General features: G+C 44.0%; 1 protein-coding gene across 1 annotated transcript in view; it reads left to right on the top strand.

Annotated features, from left to right (window-relative positions):
- Positions 1 to 4,509: 4,509 nt before the first annotated feature.
- edc4 (enhancer of mRNA decapping 4) overlaps positions 4,510 to 24,616 on the top strand; it is a 64,448-nt gene continuing 44,341 nt past the window's right edge. Inside the window, exons 1-7 of the mRNA XM_078400329.1 lie at positions 4,510 to 4,697; positions 11,961 to 12,117; positions 12,459 to 12,567; positions 14,643 to 14,742; positions 15,706 to 15,892; positions 22,004 to 22,148; positions 22,714 to 22,818. Coding sequence (XP_078256455.1) covers positions 4,568 to 4,697; positions 11,961 to 12,117; positions 12,459 to 12,567; positions 14,643 to 14,742; positions 15,706 to 15,892; positions 22,004 to 22,148; positions 22,714 to 22,818 — 933 coding nt within the window. The 5' untranslated portion in view covers positions 4,510 to 4,567. The remainder of the gene's footprint in view (positions 4,698 to 11,960; positions 12,118 to 12,458; positions 12,568 to 14,642; positions 14,743 to 15,705; positions 15,893 to 22,003; positions 22,149 to 22,713; positions 22,819 to 24,616) is intronic.

Below are 24,616 nucleotides of genomic sequence, written 5' to 3'. Positions count from 1 at the left end.
TGATCACTACCTCCTAATGGCTCTTTTACCATGTTCCCATATCAAATCCCGTTTATTACACAACACTAAATACAGAATTGCCTTCTGCCTGGTAGGCTCCAGTACAAGCTGCTCTAAGAATCCATCTCGGAGGCACTCCACAAACTCTCTTTCCTGGGGTCCATTACCAAGCTGATTTTCCCAGTCTACCTGCATGTTGAAATCTCCCATAACCACCGTAGCATTACATTTGCGACATGCCAATTTTAACTCTTGATTCAACTTGCACCCTATATCCAGGCTACTGTTTGGGGGCCTGTAGATAACTCCCATTCGGGTCTTTTTATACTTACAATTCCTCAGTTCTGTCCAGACTGATTCTACATATCCTGATTCTATGTCACCCCTTGCAAGGGACTGAATATAATTTCTTCCCAAACGAGCGACCTCACTCTCTGCCCACCTGTCTTCTCTTCAATAGGTCGTATACCCCTGAATATTCAGCTCCCAGCCCTGGTCCTCTTGCAGCCATGTCTCTGTAATTGCCCCAACATCATACTTGCCAATGTCTAACCGAGTCTCAAGCTCATCCACTTTATTTTTTTAACCGCTCATTCAAATACAACACTTTATCTTCGGTATTCACCTCCCCTCTCACACTACAACGGGATCCTACCACTGGCCACATCTTCCCATCCCCTCCCCTTTCTGCGTTCCGCAGAGACCGTTCCCTCCGTAACTCCCTGGTCCACTCGTCCTTTCCTACCCAAACCACCCCATCCCCGGGCACTTTCCCCTGCAACCGCACGAGATGCAATACCTGTCCCTTTACCTCCCCCCTCAACTCAATCCAAGGTCCCAAACAGTCTTTCCAGGTGAGACAGAGGTTCACCTACACCACCACCAACCTCATCTATTGCATCCGCTGCTCTAGATGTCAACTTATTTACATCGGCGAAACCAAACGCAGCTCGGCGATCGCTTCGCTCAACACCTTCGCTCAGTCTTTTTTTTTTTTTTATATCAAAAAATACTTTATTCAAGTACTAAATATCATTTACAAAACATCTTTTTAAACAAGCCCATCCGACATTTCTGGAGGTTACACATTCAATACAGGCATTTACTTCCAAATTTACATACATTTACTTACATTTACAGACATTAACCCAGTATCCCTTATTTGGAGAGGCGTCTCTCTCCACCACACCCTGCCCCCCATGTCCAGCAGCGGAAGGACCCTAGACTGTGGTCCTCCCCCACAGGGCCTTGGCGTTGGCTGCACCAAGCTTCAGTGCGTCCCTCAGCACATACTCCTGCAGTCTGCAGCGGGCCAGTCGGCAACATTCCTTAACGGACATCTCGCTCTGCCGGGAGGCCAACAAGGATCGGGCAGACCAAAGGGCGTCTTTCACCGAGTTGATGACCTTCCAGCAGCACTCGATGTCAGTCTCTGAATGCGTACCTGGGAACAGTCCGTAGATCACAGAGTCCTCTGTGACGCAGCTGCTCGGAATGAATCGTGACAGGGACCCCTGCAGACTTCTCCAGACTCTCTTTGCAAATCCACACTCTGTGAAGAGGTGGGCCACCGTCTCCTCTCCGTAGCAGCCGTCCCGAAGGCAGCGTGCGCCGGTAGTGAGGTTCCGGCAGTGCAGGAACGATCTGACTGAGCGGGCTCCCCTCACCGCCAGCCAAGCCAGGTCTTGGTGCTTGTTGGTGAGTTCTGGCGATGAGGCATTTTGCCAGACAAGCTGGGCAGTCTGCTCTGGGAACCACGCCACAGGATCCATGGAGTCATTCCCCTGCAGTGCCTGCAGGACGTTCCGTGCTGACCACTGCCCGATGGACTTGTGGTCAAAGGTGTTGGTCCGGAAGAACCTTTCCACGAACGACAAATGGTTCGGCAATGTCCAGCTGACTGGCACATTGCGTGGCATCTGCGCCAGGCCCATCCTTCGCAACACCGGGGACAGGTAGAACCTCAGCAGGTAGTGGCACTTGGTGCCCACGTGCCTTGGCTCTACGCTCCGCCTGATGCAGCCACACACGAAGGTGGCCATCAGGATGAGGGCGACGTTGGGCACGCTTTTACCCCCGTTTTCTGCCGACTTGTGCATTGTGGCTCGTCGCACCCGGTCCATCGCCGACCCCCAGATGAAGTGGAAGACGGCCCGGGTGATACCCCTGGCATAGGAGGGAGGGACGGGCCACACTTGCGCCAAGTACAGCAGCCCTGAGAGCACCTCACACCTGATGACCAGATTTTTCCCCATGATGGAGAGGGAGCGCTGCTTCCACAGCTCCAGCTTCTTCCCGACCCTGGCTATCCGCTCCAGCCAATTCTTGTTGCACGCCTCAGCCTTCCCGAACCAGATCCCCAGCACCTTCAAGAAGTCAGGCTTGATGGTGAAGGGGATGGAAGATCGGTCGGGCCAGTTGCCAAAGAGCATAGCCTCGTTCTTCCTGCGGTTTACCCTGGCCCCCGTGGCCAACTCAAACTGGTCGCAGACGTTGATCAGTCTGCGGACCGACCCTGGATCCGAGCAGAAGATGGTGACATCGTCCATGTACAGGGAGGCCTTGACCTGAGTGCCCCCACTGCCTGGCAATGTCACTCCTCTTATGCTCGCATCCTTCCTGATGGATTCGGCAAAGGGCTCAATGCAACAGACAGGGGAGAGAGGGCAACCCTGCCTGACTCCAGACCTGACGGGGAAGCTGTCTGATTCCCACCCATTAATTTGGACTGCACTACAGATATCGGTGTAGAGCAGGTGTATCCACTTCCTGATTCCCTCCCCAAAGCCCATTTTGGAGAGCACGTCCCTCATGTACGTGTGCGATATCCTGTCGAAGGCCTTCCCCTGGTCCAAGCTGACCAGGCAGGCATCCACCCGTCTGTCCTGCACGTAGGCAATGGTGTCTCTCAGCAGCACCAGGCTGTCTGAGATTTTCCTGCCAGGTACAGCACAGGTTTGGTCCGGGTGGATCACCTGTCCCAGAGCAGACTTGACCCGGTTGGCGATGGCCTTAGACAGGATCTTGTAGTCTACATTTAACAATGTGATGGGTCTCTAATTCCTTATGTCATTCATCTCCCCCTTCTGCTTGTAGATTAGGGTGATGCTGCCCTTCCTCATAGAGTCTGACATGCTGCCGGCTAGAAGTATGCCGTTGTACACTTCCAGCAGGTCCGGGCCCACCCAGTCCCACAGAGCCGAGTACAACTCTGCCGGTAAGCCATCGCAGGATATTCTTGCTATTGAGGGCGTGCAGCGTAGGTTCACTAGGTTAATTCCCGGAATGGCGGGGCTGTCGTATGTTGAAAGGCTGGAGCAATTAGGCTTGTATACACTGGAATTTAGAAGGATGAGGGGGGATCTTATTGAAACATATAAGATAATTAGGGGATTGGACACATTAGAGGCAGGAAACATGTTCCCAATGTTGGGGGAGTCCAGAACAAGGGGCCACAGTTTAAGAATAAGGGGTAGGCCATTTAGAACGGAGATGAGGAAGAACTTTTTCAGTCAGAGAGTGGTGAAGGTGTGGAATTCTCTGCCTCAGAAGGCAGTGGAGGCCAGTTCGTTGGATGCTTTCAAGAGAGAGCTGGATAGAGCTCTTAAGGATAGCGGAGTGAGGGGGTATGGGGAGAAGGCAGGAACGGGGTACTGATTGAGAGTGATCAGCCATGATCGCATTGAATGGCGGTGCTGGCTCGAAGGGCTGAATGGCCTACTCCTGCACCTATTGTCTATTGTCTATTGCCTCTGCGAGTTTTACTCGAGTCAAAGGAACGGATGGAACCAGTCAGCTCCTCCAGGGTCAGTGGTTGGTCCAGACTCTCCCGCTCAGTCCGCCTTAACCAACCTGATCTCCCGGTGGCTGAGCACTTTAACTCACCCTCCCACTCCCAGTCTGACCTTTCTGTCATGGGCCTCCTCCAGTGCCATAGTGAGGCCCACTGGAAATTGGAGGAACAGCACCTCATATTTCGCCTGGGCAGTTTGCAGCCCAGCGGTATGAACATCGACTTCTCCAACTTTAGATAGTTTCTCTGTCCCTCCCTTCCCCTCCTCCTTCCCAGATCTCCCTCTATCTCCACCTATATCCTTCCTTTGTCCCGCCCCCCTGACATCAATCTGAAGAAGGGTCTCGACCCGAAACGTCACCCATTCCTTCTCTCCTGAGATGCTGCCTGACCTGCTGAGTTACTCCAGCATTTTGTGAATAAATACCCTCTCACACTGGTCACTATTGGCCCTGAACTTACTCTGTTATCCCTTCTCGAACTTTCTTTCCCATTCATTAATTCGGGAGTCTCTGTTGCAAACAAACAATAATAGGAGACATTTGTGGCAGGAGATAGACGTGATTACAGAAGCAAAGACTGTCGTCCCGTGGCGGGCAGCGGCGGTGCCGGGCGGAAGGGAGCGGGTTGCACCGGAAACGACGCTATTCCCGGTGGCGCTGCCCGCGGAATCTTTGGTTCCGAGGGGGGCGGCCGCCGCTGCTGCTGCTGGTCCTGCGCACGCGCTGTGGTTGTCGAGCTGTCGCCGCCGCCATCGCCATCTTCGCCATCGCCATGGCCATGGCTTCGCCGCCGCCGCCGCCAACAACATCAACACCAACCACCTCCTCCTCCGCTTCCAAGATGGACATCCAGAACGCCACGCAGCACCTTCGCGACATACTGAAGCTGGACCGGGTGTCCGGTAAGGACGGAACTCGCCTCGGGTCGGTGCAGAGTAGAGGCGGCTGTGGGGGGTTACGCCGGGTCGCGGAGGGGAGGGGAGGGGAGGGGAGGGGAGGGGGCAGCGCTGACATTAGCCCGGAGCCCGGGGCCTCGGCTCGGCTAGCGGGGGCTGCAGCTGCCCCGCCCGGTCTCGCCCCTGCCCCTGCTCCCAGTCACCGTGTGAGAGGATGGTCTCGGCCTCTGGCTGCTGTGGCGGGAACGGGGCGCCCACTGATGCAGGCTCGGAGGGAGGGCGCCCGCCTGCCCTGACCCGGGCTGATGGCCGCCTTCTCATTCATTTTATATCTGTGTTTGAGCCTTGGATCCATTAGTTTAATGGAAGATTTATCTCTTTGGGCTACTGAATGACAATAAAGTACTGTTATACTGTTATTGCTGTCCCACTTTGCTGATTTTGGTTAATGATTGTGCTCAAATCATCGGTATTTATTCACAAAATGCTGGAGTAACGCAACAGGTCAGGCAGCATCTCGGGAGAGAAGGAATGGGTGACGTTTCGGGTCGAGACCCTTCTTCAGACTGAATGATTTGTGCTCAAATCATCAATACGTTCCTGGAATAGTATTACTGAACTGTAGCAATCGACATACAGTACATTTCTAATATTCTGTGTATTGATATTTGAGGTTCAAAGCATGCCTTCACCGGCAATCCACACGTTATCAATCTTGATTATTGTAATGCTGCAAAGTTTGTTGCTGACGCGTTAGTTTGGTTACGTTGCTTAGACCAGATTATCATAAATTATTTGAACGAGGTTGACATTTTTCTTTAAACTCAATCTTGAATCAACCTGTCCAGTTCAAACTTTTCAAAGGTGGCACTTTTGCAGGGCATGTTGGTTATAATATGGCAATGCTAATAATAATAAATAAGTTGATTGCCCATTCTCACTGTATACCCTCATGTTTGAGTTTGATTTTCCTAAAATTGGTTGTAACCTAGGGTGGTTTATGTTACAAACGTACATTTTTTTAATGTGTTTCATGTTTCACACTGGGAAAAAAACTTCTCAAGAGAGTAGTTGTATAGGTATAAGCAGTTGATTTGCACTAGTTTTGCTCTGCCATTCATCAAGATCGCGAATCATTTTTTACATTTTCGTTTCACTTTCCATACTTATTGCATCTTTTGATTCTCATGTTTTCTGGAAATCTGTTTTAAATGAAACTGATGATTGAGCCTCCATAGCCTTCTGGGTTAGAGAATTTCAAACTTGCACCATCTTCAGAATGAAGAAACATTTTTCCTCATTTCAGTCCCAAATCGCACTACTAATTTTAAAACCATCTTCCCTGGTCCCATGCTCCTCAGTCAGGGGAAACAGCCTTCCTACAACTGGCTTGACATGTCTTTTGACATTTTTGCTGCGTTGATTAGATCTCTCTCATGTGTCCAAACTCCAGAGAATGCAACTCTAGTCTACCCTGACAGGCCAACCTGCCATGCTTGGAACCAGTCGAGAGAATCTTTGTATACTCCATCAATTCTATTTTAGATAAGGAGATCAAACCTCTACACTATACTGCAGATGTGGACCCACTTATGTGCTATATAATTATAATAAGACTTTCTTACTCCTGACCCGCTGAACTACTCTAACATTTTATGCCTTTTTTGTAAACCAGCATCTGCAGTTGCTTGTATCCACATAATCATTTGCCTTTCTCTTTACCTGCTGGCCATCAGTAACTTATTGCACACCCTGGTTTCTGAACTTCAACACTACCTGATTTAAAAGGTTATTTGATTTTCTGTTTTGTGCACCAAAGTAGATAATTTAGTATTTTTACTTATTGTGGTCAGCACAGTTGCCCAGATGATAGAGATGCTGTTTCATAGCACCAGCACATTCCTTACTATTCACAACTATGTTAATATTTGTGTCATCTGCAAACTTACATATCAGCCACATAGATTTTCATTTAAATTGTTTGTATCTATTACAAATAAAAAAATTCCAGGGTGAAAGAAATTCTCAATTCCACTCTTAAATTTTCTGCTTGTTACTTTGAATCCGTGCCAACTAGTTATTGTCCCCTTTACAAAGGAAAATGATTCATTTATTCACCTTTTTGCCTTTCAATCGTATATGCCCTGATTAGTTCTCCCCTCTTTTCCAGAGCAAACTATCCCAGCCAGTCACTTTTCCTTCCATAGAAGAAATTTTACAGATCTAACAATGTCTTTGCAAATCTACTTAAACTCACTCCATCAGCAACCGCCCTTAGATGTGGCCAGAACTCCATGTTTTACTCAAGCTGTCATTCTGCTTTTGTTCTGTTCGATGTATCCCATTGATCTGTAAATCAATCTGCACACCTATGACATGGCTTCTTGTGCTTTTGTGTCAACCCACCATTGTGTCTCTTTCCCTTGCGTTAAACTATTTCAAGCTCTAGTTTAAATTTATTGATGCCTCAAAATAAAACATCAAACTGACATCTTAAATGGAACAACTGCGCACATCCAGGGAAGGGGCGCTGAGATATTACATTGAAAACTGCAGATGTGAATTATTTACAACTTGTTTGTATTAGACTAATTTCCACTTTATAAGCCATGCAATTATGTAGCTGACTCTAGTTTTGCTCAGATAAACTATTTAGTAGATAATTTCAGATTTTATAACCAAACAGGAACAGATCCAGGATTCTGACATTCAAGGACTGTTTATCATGAATCAACTAACCAAGCAGAATGACAAGCCTGTGCACACATTATTGTTTATTCTGAGCATTAAAATCGAGCAGTAACTTCATCAACATGGTGCTAATATATCCCTTTGGTTTGAATTTCATACTTCTGATCTTTTATCATTTTCACGTTTGTGGTATGCTGCATTGTTGGCTACAACCCTACATATTCTTGAAATGCAAATACATGACAAACATATCAAAAATTATTCACAACTTCTAAATAAATTCTAGAAAGAAACAAGTGACAGTGGAATTTATGATTGATTATAATTAGATGTATCTCACCTCGTGCTCCATAAACTCAGATCATGAAAAAGCACCGCCACTTTATAAATAAAGTGCTCATGCTGAGTTAGATAAGCGACATCAGCATATTCTGAGGAGGAGGGGGAGGAGGAGGAAGAAGAAAACAAACAGCTTGTTTTGTATCTTCTGCAAATCTAGTTTTACACTCTGCATTTCCATTGTTAATTTAGACTGTTGGTTACCAATTTATTCGTGGATTGAAAAGTGTTGAAAATATTTAGCAAGTCAGGCAGCACCTGTGGATAGAGAAACAGAGTTAACATTCCTTTCTCATTGCAGTCATCCCGGGTAAAATACGTCCATACAGGAAAGATGTGACGGGGAGTGCCCCTCTCATTGTTAATCAAGCATGGTGTGAGCTTGTCGTTGAGTTCTGGCTGTGAGACATTTTGTCAGATGTTTTTACAATCTGCCACAAGATCCAGAGTGTCTGTCTGACAGTGTTTGCAGGGCTTTCTGCAAGAACCTTTCTATGATGTATAGATACTGCAGCAATGTCCAAATGACGGATATTGTTTAGCAAAGGCGTCAGGCCAACCCTTCGCAACACTGGGGACAGATTGAACCCCAGCAGCTAGCAACTCTTGGCACCTGTGCACTTTGGCTCCAAGCACAGCCCGATGCAGACACATATGAAGGTGGCCATCAGGAGGAGAGTGATATTAGGTTAGCTTTTACTCCCCATTTTCCAAGCACGTGCATCATGATCCTTGTGCAATCAGCCCACCTAGGCATTAATCCGGTCAATCTTCTCCAAATTGCTTCCAACTCGTTTTTTTAAAATAAGGAAACTAATACTATATATGGAGCACTGCAGATATGGACTTGCCATATAACTGAAGAATAAGCTTCCTAGTTTAGTATTCAACATCCAGCAATAAATCTTATTCTGATAGCTTTTACAATTACTTGCTGTTTTTGTATACTAGCTTTTGTGAATAATGCATTAGGACAACAGATTTCTCTGTACCTTAGACACTTCAACACTATATGGATGATAAGCTTTTTAAAACTAAATCATGTCAGATAATTTCACGTTTTCCAATACTATACTCCATTTACTATGCACAGACATCTCTGTTGTCACCTTCTGTCCTCTTCACAGTTCACCCTGCACCTGTGTGCCATCAACAAATGTAGCAATATTATATTCAGTGCCTTTATTCAGTTCTATTATTTAAAATGTAAGAAAGAGGCACCACCATCTATCCAACTTGTCCAATAAAAAAATATCCATTTATAAACAAGGAGAAAAATTAGCAATGAACAACTTCACCAAATAAATAACCTTGTCAGTTCATGAGTAGGGAAATAAACGAAGAGAATGGACAAAAACTAAAGCTAAGCGAGTGAGTGAGAGGGAAAGCAAGCAAAAGACATTTATACCTTCGGATTCCTGTTAGCCACCCAATCATCAGGGGGATTCACTTTTTGCAATAACTTTGAGGCCACATCTTATCAGATGCCTTCTAGAGATCCATGTACAGTTAATCCACTGTTTCACATTAATCCACAGCCCATTACCCTCAAAGAACTCCAATAAACTGTTGAAGCCTGATTAGAAGTGTAGCCCTTATGTGGGCCCAAGCTTAGCTTGTTTTTTTGTGAAATGCATGGATCTATTTTTGTTTCAGTCTTATTCTGTCATCCTCACCAATCTCCTTTTCTGATATATCAAAGATATCATTGGTGTTTTTTCCTGCGCTCAAACGGAACTCAAACTTTCTTTATTTTTGCAGCCAATTCCCACACTGCTTTCACCTTTCACATTGATTCTTTCCTTCCCAGATCTCTGCATCTCCATTACAGAGGACAGTCCAGCGATAAAGCTTTCTCTTCAACCTCTTCCCTTCCTACAATCTTAGAATTGTAATAGGTATTTCTAATAAATTCCTGATCCAGATTCACTGTGCCCTTTGCTCAGTGGTCAGCTTTGATCACTGAATGGTGGATATTTGTTGTTTTATTTTCTCATTTTTGTTCACTTATATAATGGAATCTCTGGTTCGATAAATGTCAAACCCTTTGATCATCACATCTTAATATCTAAAATAGTTTTAATAGCTTCATGAACAACCACTTTAGTTTCAAAGCTTTGCTCTGTTCTTTGATCACATCTTAATCAAACCTGCATTTTTTCCAAATTCCTTTTGTTAGTATTCACTGTCAAAAGTTAACTGACTGCTGTAGCTCTCCTGTCTGCTTTAGATGTCTTCTAATATGGCACACCCATCATCACTCCCAGAACAACAACCAAATTTGCTCCTTTCTGGTAAACAAACATTCAATGAACAAATGGCAAATCTTTCCATGTTCATCTTAATTTTCTGATTAAACTGATTAATCCAGCATTTGTTCAAAAGAACACTGCAAATTAGGTTTGTTTCCCCTCATAGAATAACATTAACATCCTGTGACTTAATGGAAACAGGGGTTAGAGATAGACAATAGACAATAGACAATAGGTGCAGGAGTAGGCCATTCAGCCCTTCGATCACTCTCAATCAGTACCCCGTTCCTGCCTTCTCCCCATACCCCCTCACTCCGCTATCCTTAAGAGCTCTATCCAGCTCTCTCTTGAAAGCATCCAACGAACTGGCCTCCACTGCCTTCTGAGGCAGAGAATTCCACACCTTCACCACCCTCTGACTGAAAAAGTTCTTCCTCATCTCCGTTCTAAATGGCCTGCCCCTTATTCTTAAACTGTGGCCCCTTGTTCTGGACTCCCCCAACATTGGGAACATGTTATCTGTCTCTAATGTGTCCAATCCCCTAATTATCTTATATGTTTCAATAAGATCCCCCCCTCATCCTTCTAAATTCCAGTGTATACAAGCCCAATCGCTCCAGCCTTTCAACATACGACAGTCCCGCCATTCCGGGAATTAACCTAGTGAACCTACGCTGCACGCCCTCCATAGCAAGAATATCCTTCCTCAAATTTGGAGACCAAAACTGCACACAGTACTCCAGGTGCGGTCTCACCAGGGCCCGGTACAACTGTAGAAGGACCTCTTTGCTCCTATACTCAACTCCTCTTGTTACGAAGGCCAACATTCCATTGGCTTTCTTCACTGCCTGCTGTACCTGCATGCTTCCTTTCATTGACTGATGCACTAGGACACCCAGATCTCGTTGAACTCCCCCTCCTCCTAACTTGACACCATTCAGATAATAATCTGCCTTTCTATTCTTACTTCCAAAGTGAATAACCTCACACTTATCTACATTAAACTGCATCTGCCATGTATCCGCCCACTCACACAACCTGTCCAAGTCACCCTGCAGCCTTATTGCATCTTCCTCACAATTCACACTTCCCCCCAACTTAGTATCATCTGCAAATTTGCTAATGGTACTTTTAATCCCTTCGTCTATGACAAATTATTATGGAATATTGGCTATCTGGCTACACGCTATACCTTTTCATCAGTATATTTTTTACCGTAGTAGTTCACGGCTCACCTTTTATACCTTTTAGCTTTAAAGAATTCGATTATTTTTTGTTACAATTCACACATTTGCACTTTCAAATTCAAAAGCTGCCAGCTTTGGAAAATCTGATGTGAGATGCCTTATTGGTAACACTTTCTAATGTGTTTCCTACCGGAGGAAATCGATGGTGGGTTCTAGAGGATATTAATAAGGACTTGCAAGTAAGAATGAATTGAAAAAGGGTGAAGAAAGATTCAAATAAACTACGAGGCAGAGCAAATACAAAATATGGCAGAGACAGGAATAATCAGAAACATCTGCCTGTCTTTTGCTTGCTTTCCCTCTCGCTCACTCACTCACTTAGCTTTTGTTTTTGTCCATTCTCTCCCTTTATTTCTCGACTCATGAACTGACAAGTTTATTTTTTTGGTGAAGTTGTTCATTGCTCATTTTCTTGGTTCCTTTTCCATAGCTACTGTCATCCTCATTCTTGATATCAAAATCACCATAAATACCTTCAAATTACCTACCTTTGTGCCCTCTAAAAGTACATCTGTGATTAAATTTCCTTTTGTTAACTTCTCTTAAGATTATAACTTGTATTTGATAACATATAGATTATGTCTAAGATGCAAGATTCCATATTCCAAAAATACTGAATTTGTTTTTTTTGTTACACTTATCTTGGGTTAAATGTAACCTCCTTGATTCAATCAGATTTATTTTAATTTGCTCTTTGTCATGCTTTGAGATTTCTTAATTATGTTTCTACTTCTTGCCAGAGTCGACGGTTGATGGCCAAAAGAAAACAACGTCCTACAATGGAGAACTGAATGGGTTGTTGATACCAGATCCCATTGCATCTGGAGATGGCCCTGTTCTCAGAGAGTCAAACCATGCAAATGCTCACAGGCTGAAGCTACAAGAAAATCAAGAGATGTAAGATGCTGTACTATTTATACATTTTAGGTTTATGTCAAGAAAATGCAATTTGCTATTGGAAAATATGATCTATTTTCACCATTACTATCCTTGCCTTCTCATCAAAAATAAAAGGGACATTCATGACATCATCTGTTAATAACCTCTTGGTTACCATGATCTTTTTGTGTGGGTTTGCTTTTCTATTTCCTTCTGAAGAATGAAAAAGTTTGTGGAGAAAAATGAAAATCTGTTCCCCAGGATGCATCACTCAATACATTGTGCTACAGGATAGTGTGCTACTTTAGTCTTAAGAATATCAGGCTCCTCTAATGGTTTGATTGTCTATCTTTTTCCAGATACCTGTCTGGTGACGACAGCTCAAATTGTGTTATATCTGCCAAAGAAGTGGAAATTGTAGCGAGCAATGATTCCAGTGTCAGCAATAAGGCAAGGGGTAGCAACAAGGTAATGCTGACTCTTCTGAAAGAGCACTGAATGGTACCTGGTATTTTTATGCATGCAATTTACACAAGGATTTTAAACACAATTAAGATTTCTAAAGAATTATTACATTATGGGCATTATTCTTTTGAGTTTGGGAACAAAAATCCTTGAATAAATAAGGTTACGATGATGCTTCTTGATTGGTTTTAATCTAACAAACAATTACAGTTTGCTTCCACCCAGCATGTAGATATGATCTTTAATGTGAAATTATTATTGATTCCTATAATATATCTTGTCAATTAATACCATATGGCTGTTTATGCACTATACACAGTCTAGTGGCATCCGTCCATCTTCGTGAGATGATGGTGCAGCTTGGCGTTGTCCTGTTTGGAAAGGGGGATTTTTCATCTGCGGTTACATCTCGCTGTGCCCAGCAAGGATGAAGTGTCCTCTCCATTTGATTTGGCCGCTGAGCCTGGGCAGGTAAATGGGAATACAAACTTGCCCAGCGTCTGCATTCCCCTCTCGACCGAATAGGCTGATTCCAGAGGAACGGCATGGCTGCTACGTCTGGGGCCTACTCGGTTGCAGGAGTTGCTGGAAGGCGGACGCACGAGGGATCAGCCGACCGTCTCTAGGGACTCTAGCTCCAGTACCTTTGGCTCTCCTGAGCCTTACCCACAAGGCAGCGGGGTGCTATTTAACCCATAGTTGGGACCTGGTTGATGGACGTCAGGGCGTGTCCACACGCCGGTGGGTCTGCATGTCGCATCTCTGGGGGCCAGAGTTCCTCCGAGATCCCCGTGCAGTTTAGCCTGCTGGGGCTGAAGGTGGCCCCAGTTACCATGTGTTGCCACGAGGAGGCACTGCGAGAGTCTTGATGATGCAGAGGTTCTGTACTGGCAGGGGCAGGCTTACCCACTCGGCTCCCTTTTTTTGCAAAAATGCTAGCTAGTGGCATCTGGATTTATACCAGGGCACGAGACACATGCAACACCCTGTGGCTCGCGCCACGAACACACACACACGCAGTCTGGCGTCTATATAATAACTAATAATTGCTGACTAGAAAGAGTTACGGTAAAAAGTTAAATATTTATCTTTAAGTCAGATGTCATTTATGGAAAAAGGATGAGTCATAATATTTCAGGTGGATAACAATTCATTGGGACTGGGTAAAGTTGTCACATTAATAGTGATTATCTGACTGTACAAATAAGCCATTTTCCATTACTAGATTCTCCGATGAAATATAGCAGGTGCTGAACAGGCCAATTAAAATGCCTGGTCACAATGGAAATGTAATTAAATCAAACTATTTGTACTTGTATTACATATCTACTCCACTGCATTTTTGTTCTTTTTTATCATCTACTTAATATCTGCTGTGTTTTCCTTTGGCTCTTTGATCAATCTCTCTAAATCTGGTTTGATTTTATTTTTAGGGAAACTATTTGGTTTAATATAGTAAAATATGTAAATTATGTTTTGTGTTATATCACTTAAAAATGTAAAGCTTCGTGTTCTTATTTAATGGAATATTTTTTGGACATACATTCTTAGTACCTTGGCTTGACAATATCAAGAAATGTATGAGGGGAATAGATTAGGAAAATCCACGGTCTTTTACCCAGAGTAGTGAAATCAAAAACAAACGGTAGCTGTTTAAGGTAATAGGGGAAAGATATAACATGAGCCTGAGGGGACAACTTTTTCATTCAGGGTGGTGGATACATGAAACAAGATGCTAGAGGAGTCAGGTACTGTAACTGCATTTAAAAGATTTGGCCAGATACAGGGTAGGATAAGTTTAACCAAAAGCGGGCAAATGGGACCAGCTTAGAGGGGGCACCTTGGTTGGCGTGGTCAGGTTTGGCTGAAGAGACTTATGTCTCTAAATACGTACACTTTTCATTTTTTTGTGCAGGACTGGACAGTGTGTTAGTTTATCTCAGTTGTAAACGTCAGTCTGACTGTCAATGATAGGAAAAATAAGATTATAAAAATACTGAGCTGGAAAGATAAGATTGTGCTATAAGAGGTTGAGGTGCTTTTATTCCAGAAAATTAACCGGTGTATTATTCTCTCAGGTAAAAATACAACCGGTTGCAAAATATGAATGGGAGCAGAAATATTACTATGGCAACCTTATTGCAGTGTCTAATCAGTATTTGGCATATACCATTCGAGGTGAGCATCCTTTATAATTGCACATTAACTAGTTATATATGAATCCTACAGGAGTAAAGAACTATAGATCCTGCTGATCTATTTTAGTAGAAACATAGAAAATAGGTGCAGGAGTAGGCCATTCGGCCCTTCGAGCCTGCACCGCCATTCAATATGATCATGGCTGATCATCCAACTCAATATCCCGTACCTGCCTTCTCTCCATCCCCCCCTGATCCCTTTAGCCACAAGGGCCACATCTAACTCCCTCTTAAATATAGGCAATGAATTGGCCTCAACTACCTTCTGTGGCAGAGAATTCCACAGATTCACCACTCTCTGTGTGAAAAAAAACGTTCTCATCTCGGTCCTAAAAGACTTCCCCCTTATCCTTAATCAGTGACCCCTTGTTCTGGACTTCCCCAACATCGGGAACAATCTTCCAATCTAGCACTGTCCAACCCCTTAAGAATTTTGTAAGTTTCTATAAGATCCTCCCTCAATCTTTTAAATTCCAGCAACATTTAAGAGTTTATTAACTAAAACCTGTTTCCTGCAATAACAATAGATGCCCTAAGAAATTTGTTTTAGAAAACTATTTGAAAATTGAATATCGCTGCATCATAACCCACAAATCATTGGTGTAGGTTAGAGTTCATGTAAGTGGGCAACCTCTTCATTTTTTAAAGAAGTCAGTGATGGATTAATTTAATGATCTTTGTAATTTGCAAAAATATGTATTTGCATAAATTTTGTCAATTGAGAATTGGAATGACATTACGATTTATCCAAAAATAGGCGAAATAGTTTCTAGTTTGTTGGATTTATGCATAGACATGTAGTTATTTAAAATGTTTGCTTTAAATAATTTAACTCCATGTCTTTCTTAGTTTTATTACAAACTACAGCTTTTAAAATTCATAGATATTTGATGGATATTCACTTAAATAGAACCTAATAACTTTCTTCTTTCTCTCCTCATAGGGGCTAGTAGCGTTGGCATGGTACGGGTATTGAGTATTGGTACGGCTGAGCGAACTCTTCTCAAAGGATTTACTGGTGGTGTTGCTGATTTGGGCTTTGCACACCTCAACTCCAACCAGTTAGCATGTGTTGATGAGGCAGGCAACCTTTTTGTCTGGCAACTGAATGAAGAAAATGAAAAAATACAGTATCCTTTTGATTTAAGGCATTCATTTGTAAAGCATTCTTAAGAACATTATTGCTATCATTACTTGCAAGGTTTTATGCCTCCAAGGAAATCCCACGTGAACTCAATTTAATTCCCACTGAGAACAATGAGCTGGAGTGGAAAACTGTTTTATTTTTCCCATCCCTAGCCTCTTGATGCAGAAAGATTTCCGTGCCACCATAGCCATCTGAGTTTGGGGCAATCAGCTTAATATTAGATATGAATTAACCTTTTTTTCCCCCTCGCTGTTTGTAAACCTGTCACGTTGTGTAGCACAGTTATGCAAGAGACTGAAAATGCTGGAATTTTGTGGCAATAAAAGGAGAGTAGCAGGAGGAACTCAATGGTTCAGGCAGCTTTTTTGTGGAGGGAAATGGTCAGTCAACATTTTGTGTTGAGACAGAACAGTAATAGAATTCCCCTGGTCCTTGCCTTTCAGCGCACCAGCCTCCCACATCCAAAACATAATTCTCTGACATTTCTGGCACTTTCAATGTGATCCCATTACTAGTCATGTCTTCCCGTCCCTGTAGCTTTCCGCAGTGAACTTTCTCTCTACCATTGCTTGGTTTGCTCATCCTTCCCTACCTACCCACTCCACTCCCAGGCACTTTCCCCAGAAACAACACCTGTCCCTACACTACCTCTCTCACTTCCATCCAGGGACCTCAGCAGTCCTTCCAGGTGAGACCGAGAGAGGTTTACTTGCACCTTCTCCAACCTCATCCAATTGCATTCAGTGCTCTCAATGTGGCTTCCTTGACTTCGACGAGACCAATTGTGGTCAAGGTGACCATTTCACCAAACACTTCTGCTGGAGCTCCCAGTTGCTAGCAATTTTAATTCCCCTTTCCATTCCCACACTAACTCGTCTGTTCTTGGCCTCTTCCTCTGCCAGTGTGAGGCCACACAAACTGAAAGAAAGCACTTCATATTCTGCTTGAGTAGCCTACAACCCAACCCATGAACATTGAATACTCTAATTGCGTAACCACTCCACCCACCACATCTACCTTGCGGCCCCCACCCCCATTGAGGCAAGAAAAGCCATTACAGGTGAATTTTGGCACAATGGATAAAATAGAATCAACCAACTTTGTATTGCCCTGCTAAACAATGAGTGGTTTTGCAGAGCATCAAAATGGTCAACAATATAATAGGCTAGTCAAAGAGAATGAGAGGTGAAAATTGGCATATTTCCAGGTCATTCACAATTATTGAGAGATGGCATGGCAAAATAATTCTAAAACAGAAATTGCTAGTGGTGCAGAACTGATCTGGCAGTATATGTAGAATTAGAAACACTTAAAGTTTCACATCATTGACCTTCATTGCAGCTAGAAAAATGAGATTAAAACTGTTTTAAGTTGCAAGGGAGAGTCGTGTGCACTGGGGAAGGTAGTTGGGGAGAACAAAGTTGTGGTAAAGTGGAAATCAAGGATATCCAGATGATGCATTTGCTCTTCATGCTATCTTTTGAATTGAGAGAGAGAGAGTGTGTGTGTGAGAGAGTGAGAGAGAGAGAGTGTGTGTGTGAGAGAGAGAGAGTGTGTGTGTGAGAGAGAGTGTGTGTGAGAGAGAGTGTGTGTGAGAGAGAGAGTGTGTGTGAGAGAGAGAGTGTGAGAGAGAGAGTGTGAGAGAGAGAGAGTGTGAGAGAGAGTGTGTGAGAGAGCGAGTGTGTGTGTGAGAGAGAGAGAGAGAGAGTGTGTGTGAGAGAGAGAGAGAGAGAGAGAGAGAGGGAGAGAGGGAGGGAGGAATGATAGATAGATAGATAGATAGATAGATAGATAGATAATTTTCAGAAGCACAGATGACATCTTATACATTTTAAAAGCATGGGAGAAGCAGATTAATTTGGATAGATGTACCAAAGGATGAATGCAGGCTCAATGAGCCAATAAATCATCAGACAATGGAACACAATGTGTCCATGAGTTTCCAATGACAAGGCCCACTTCTGAAATTCTGACCCACATTTTCAAGGTCTTTGACATGTTTAAGGAAATACTTATTTTAATTACTATTAACGATTCTGTTAATTCACAATCATACTTTATTAGCCAAGCAGGTTTTGCAACATACGAGGAATTTCATTTGCCATACAGTCATAACAATAAAAAAGCAACAGGACACACAAAATACATTTTAACAATAGACAATAGACAATAGGTGCAGGAGTAGGCCATTCAGCCCTTCGAGCCAGCACCGCCATTCAATGCGATCATGGCTGATCAGTCTCAATCAGTACCCCGTTCCTGCCTTCTCCCCATACCCCCTCACTCCGCTATCCTTAAGAACTCTATCCAGCTCTCTCTTGAAAGCATCCAACGAACTGGCCTCCACTGCCTTCTGAGGCAGAGAATTCCACACCTTCACCACCCTCTGACTGAAAAAGTTCTTCCTCATCTCCGTTCTAAATGGCCTACCCCTTATTCTCAAACTGTGGCCCCTTGTTCTGGACTCCCCCAACATTGGGAACATGTTATCTGCCTCTAATGTGTCCAATCCCCTAATTATCTTATATGTTTCAATAAGATCCCCCCTCATCCTTCTAAATTCCAGTGTATACAAGCCCAATCGCTCCAGCCTTTCAACATACGACAGTCCCGCCATTCCGGGAATTAACCTAGTGAACCTACGCTGCACGCCCTCCATAGCAAGAATATCCTTCCTCAAATTTGGAGACCAAAACTGCACACAGTACTCCAGGTGCGGTCTCACCAGGGTCCGGTACAACTGTAGAAGGACCTCTTTGCTCCTATACTCAACTCCTCTTGTTACGAAGGCCAACATTCCATTGGCTTTCTTCACTGCCTGCTGAACCTGCATGCTTCCTTTCATTGACTGATGCACTAGGACACCCAGATCTCGTTGAACTCCCCCTCCTCCTAACTTGACACCATTCAGATAATAATCTGCCTTTCTATTCTTACTTCCAAAGTGAATAACCTCACACTTATCTACATTAAACTGCATCTGCCATGTATCCGCCCACTCACACAACCTGTCCAAGTCACCCTGCAGCCTTATTGCATCTTCCTCACAATTCACACTACCCCCCAACTTAGTATCATCTGCAAATTTGCTAATGGTACTTTTAATCCCTCCGTCTAAGTCATTAATGTATATCGTAAATAGCTGGGGTCCCAGCACCGAACCTTGCGGTACCCCACTGGTCACTGCCTGCCATTCCGAAAGGGACCCATTTATCCCCACTCTTTGCTTTCTGTCTGTCAACCAATTTTCTATCCATGTCAGTACCCTACCCCCAATACCAAGTGCCCTAATTTTGCCCACTAATCTCCTATGTGGGACCTTGTCGAAGGCTTTCTGAAAGTCGAGGTACACCACATCCACTGACTCTCCCTTGTCAATTTTCCTAGTTACATCCTCAAAAAATTCCAGTAGATTTGTCAAGCATGATTTCCCCTTCGTAAATCCATGCTGACTCGGAATGATCCCGTTACTGCTATCCAAATGCTCAGCAATTTCGTCTTTTATAATTGACTCCAGCATCTTCCCCACCACTGATGTCAGACTAACTGGTCTATAATTACCCGTTTTCTCTCTCCCTCCTTTCTTAAAAAGTGGGATAACATTTGCTATCCTCCAATCCACAGGAACTGATCCTGAATCTATAGAACATTGAAAAATGATCTCCAATGCTTCCACTATTTCTAGAGCCACCTCCTTAAGTACTCTGGGATGCAGACCATCAGGCCCTGGGGATTTATCAGCCTTCAGTCCCATCAGTCTACCCAAAACCATTTCCTGCCTAATGTGGATTTCCTTCAGTTCCTCCATCACCCTAGGTTCTCCGGCCCCTAGAACATTTGGGAGATTGTGTGTATCTTCCTCAGTGAAGACAGATCCAAAGTAACGGTTTAACTCGTCTGCCATTTCTTTGTTCCCCATAATAAATTCCCCTGCTTCTGTCTTCAAGGGACCCACATTTGCCTTGACTATTTTTTTCCTCTTCACGTACCTAAAAAAACTTTTGCTATCCTCCTTTATATTATTGGCTAGTTTACCCTCGTACCTCATCTTTTCTCCCCGTATTGCCTTTTTAGTTAACTTTTGTTGCTCTTTAAAAGAGTCCCAATCCTCTGTCTTCCCACTCTTCTTTGCTATGTTATACTTCCTCTCCTTAATTTTTATGCTGTCCCTGACTTCCCTTGTCAGCCACAGGTGTCTCTTACTCCCCTTAGAGTCTTTCCACCTCTTTGGAATAAATTGATCCTGCAACCTCTGCATTATTCCCAGGAATACCTGCCATTGCTGTTCTACCGTCTTCCCTGCTAGGGCCTCCTTCCAATCAATTTTGGCCAGCTCCTGCCTCATGCCTCTGTAATCCCCTTTGCTATACTGTAATACCGACACTTCCGATTTTCCCTTCTGCCTTTCCATTTGCAGAGTAAAACTTATCATGTTGTGATCACTGCCTCCTAATGGCTCTTTTACCTCTAGTCCCCTTATCAGATCAGGATCATTACACAACACTAAATCCAGAATTGCCTTCTCCCTGGTAGGCTCCAGTACAAGCTGTTCTAAGAATCCATCTCGAAGGCACTCTACAAACTCTCTTTCCTGGGGTCCATTTCCAACCTGATTTTCCCAGTCTACCTGCATGTTGAAATCTCCCATAACCACCGTAGCATTACATTTTTGACACGCCAATTTTATCTCCTGATTCAACTTGCACCCTATGTCGAGGCTACTGTTTGGGGGCCTATAGATAACTCCCATTAGGGTCTTTTTACCCTTACAATTTCTCATTTCTATCCATACTGATTCAACATCTCCTGATTCTATGTCACCCCTTGCAAGGGAATGAATATCATTCCTTACCATCAGAGCAACCCCACCCCCTCTGCCCACCTGTCTGTCTTTTCTATACGTTGTGTACCCCTGAATATTCAGTTCCCAGCCCTGGTCCTCTTGTAGCCATGTCTCAGTGATCCCTACAACATCATACTTGCCCATGACTAACTGAGCCTCAAGCTCATCCACTTTATTTTTTATACCACGCGCATTTAAGTACAACACTTTAACTTCTGTATTTACCTCCCCTCTCACATCGTTCACAATTGGCCCTGCCCTTAATTTCTTTTCCGCTCTAGAACTTCTGTTCCCATTCTTCCGAGAGTCTTTTGCAATATCTCCTGTATTCCCTTTTACCTCATCTTCATATCCACAATTTGTTAACCCCTCTCCCCCACTACTTAGTTTAAAGCCACAGGTGTCACACTAGCAAACCTGCAAGCCAGAATGTTTGTCCCCCTGCTGTTAAGATGCAACCCGTCCCTTTTGTACAAGTCACCCCTAGCCCAGGAATATCCACCACAGTGACTCCTCCACATTCCTCACTGTGATGGAATGCGAAAAAAAGTTCAATCTCTCCCTTTGTCCTCCAGCGGTCGGGGGCCTCTAACCGTCCATTGATGGGACGATCTTTACTCCTGTAGCCGACAGTGGGCCTTCCTCGTCGAGGCGATCAAGCCTGCATCGAGGTGGGGGGGGGGGGGGTCTCAGCTTTCCCCGCGCCGGGCGATCTACCCCGGTACTGATTGAGAATGATCAGCCATGATCACATTGAATGGCGGTGCTGGCTCAAAGGGCCGAATGGCCTCCTCCTGCACCTATTGTCTATTGGGCCGGGGCTTGTCGAACGTCCTGCGGCTTGGAGCTCCTGACCCGAGACTGCAAGCTCCTCGATGTTGACGTCCGCAGGCCGCAGTTGGAGCATTGATCCAGGCAAGGAATCGCATGCTCAGATGGTAAGTGCATGGCCCCGCGGGGGCTCAAAGCCAGTCCCAGGCAATGCCGCCAGCTCCAAGGTGTTAGGCCGCAGAGCGACCGGAGATACAATCGCATCTCCGGCAATGTAGGAGATTGAAAAAAAAATTCCCCCGGCCCCCTCCCCCACCCCCCACATAAAACAAACCAGAGAACATTAACACAGACTTTTAAAAATTACCAAAAATAACAAAAAAAGTATGGAAAAGGACAGACAGAAGGCGAGGCAGCCATCGCGGCACCACCTGGTGGAATAGTCCTGTGATTAAGATTATTCCTATACTAAATGTTCAGGGAAAAAATTGTAGTGCACATTAAGAGACCCGATGGAACACCTTTAAATGCAAACAGGAGAATCATCTGGTGCCCCTACATTCCAGAAGAAAATGAGGAAAATGATGAAGGAAGCCAAACGCTTGCTGTTTTACATGAAGACAGGGTAAGATGGATGGGAATATTTTAAAGTCTGTAACAGTTCAGCAAAATACACATGCCTGTTTATGCTCACAAGTAATGTGTAGTCTGGATTGCAAATATTAATCCTGTTAAAATGTTGGATATGCATTCTTGATTGTTTTATTTAAACTTTAGTATTTTAGACTTTATCTGTTTACCAGGGAAGAAGATAAGGCCTACTGATAATATAACAAATAGGGTGCAGTATTTCTCACTGTCCTGCCCTTCTCTTTGCTCGGCATCTTGTTCATTTGTTCCATGAGCCATGAGGAAATCAGATTATTATTGCTGGAGAGAAGGAATGGGTGACTTTTCGGGTCGAGACCCTTCTTCAGACTGAAGAAGGGTCTTGACCCGAAACATCACCCATTCCTTCTCCCCACAGATGCTGCCTGACCCGCTGAGTTACTCCAGCATTTTGTGTATACCTTTGATTTAAACCAGCATCTGCAGTTCTTTCCTGCACAGATTATTATTGCTGCTTGATGAGTAGATGCATTCTTGTTTCTTTGAGGTTTTAAATATTTTCTACTTGTGACTTGATGCAGGCTGAGGTCTGGGACCTGGATATTCTAAGAAACAGCAACAATACCTGGCCTGTTGAGGCCACAGACATGAAGGAAGGCTTTATCATTGTCAAGGGGCACACGGCTGTAAGTAGAAAATTAAATCAAAGTAACAAACAATAATTTGAACCTGTGTGCAACTATTTATTCTGCATTCAAATGGTTCAAATAAAATATTAACCCCAAAAGTAAAATCAGATTTAATTAAAAGCATTAAAATAAAATCATAAATATTTAAATTAGAATCATCAATTCTATATATTTAAAAAATCAACTCTGCCTCCTATTTTCTTATTAATGGTTTTTGTTTTTTTAATCTATTCATATGAACACGAGAAAATGGGATGCGGAGAGTTTGTTTATTTTTAAATGTATAACATTGATTATTCTAATTTAAATGTTTATTATTTTATTTTAGTGCTTTTAATTAATGATTTTAGTTTTGGGGTTAATCCTTTGTTTGAAAGATGATGAAACTTAGTCTCTGAATGTTGTTTACAGATCTCACTGGATGAAGGTAGATATGATCAACAATAGCTGGAGCTTGAATAGCTATCAAACTGCATTTATACAATTCATATAAACATAGCACAAAAAGTAAGGAAATTTGTGTTTGGTAGATTATTTCTTTGTTGTAACAATGCTTCTTGGCAATAAATCTTATACTGTTGGAAAGCCTGTTTATTTCCCTTTTAAATGGTGCCACATTTGTAAGGAACATGCATTTGTGGGATGAGCAGCAGAGCTGAGTATATGGGTTGCGCCCATGAAAACTTTGCTAAATTTTCTCTGCCAATGCCAAACAGCTTATTCTGCTGTTGCTATTGACTCTTGTTTTGAGCTTCTGGTACCCCCAGGTGCTGACAATCAGGTGCCTGATTGGCACCTGATTGGCAGCATCTGTGAGCATGGGCCCTGCCACAGTGGTCAGTAGGTGCCTGCTCCAAGAATCGTCATGCCACGTTTGACTGATCTGGATAGGGCCCGTGCGATAGGGCAACTTCAAGCTGGTGTTCCGCAAAACCAAGTTGCGGCATTATTTGGAGTGAGCCCTAGTACCATCTCCAAAGTGAAGGCCAAGTTCCATATAACGGGGGATGTCAGAGACAGGCCGCGAAGTGGGCGTCCCAAGAAGACGACACCCGAAGAAGACCGTTTCCTCACCCTGTCAGCACTTAGGAGCCGTAGGCTGTCTTCTACAGATTTGCAGTCAAGGTTTGCAGGACGATATGGCCGACGGCTCTCTGCCCAGACAATTCGGAACAGACTGCACGCAGCCGATCTCCGGTCTCATAGGGCTGCCAGGAGGCCTGCCATGACTGCCCTTCACCGTCAGGCCCGTTTGCGCTGGTGTCGGCAACACGTGCACTGGAACCTGAACATGTGGAGGAACGTTATGTTCAGCGATGAGTCCAGATTCTGCCTACGGCAGTTGGATCATAGGGTCAAAGTGTGGAGAAGACGCGGAGAACGCTATGCTGATTGCTGCACTGATAGAGTAACATCTTTTGGTGGAGGCAGTGTGATGGTGTGGGGCGGCATCTCCCTCACTGGAAAAACGAGGCTTGTCATCATTGGAGGCAATCTCAATGCAGAGAGATATCGAGATGAGATTCTGCAACCAGTGGCAATCCCATATCTCCACAGTCTGGGACCGAACTCTCCTCCAAGATGACAAAGCTCGCCCCCACAGAGCAGGGTTTCCTCCAGAATTTGGGAGTGGAGAGGATGGAATGGCCTGCCAGCAGTCCTGACCTCAACCCCATTGAACACTGTGGGATCAGCTTGGGCGTGCTGTTCGTGCCAGAGTGACCAACACAACCACGTTGGCTGACTTGCGACAAATGCTGGTTGAAGAATGGGATGCCATCCCACAACAGTGTGT

Source organism: Rhinoraja longicauda, chromosome 6 (genome assembly GCF_053455715.1).
Source record: "Rhinoraja longicauda isolate Sanriku21f chromosome 6, sRhiLon1.1, whole genome shotgun sequence".
Taxonomy (NCBI): domain Eukaryota; kingdom Metazoa; phylum Chordata; class Chondrichthyes; order Rajiformes; family Arhynchobatidae; genus Rhinoraja; species Rhinoraja longicauda.
The sequence above is the reverse complement of the archived record's forward strand: the minus strand, read 5'-3'. Positions and strand labels throughout refer to the sequence as shown.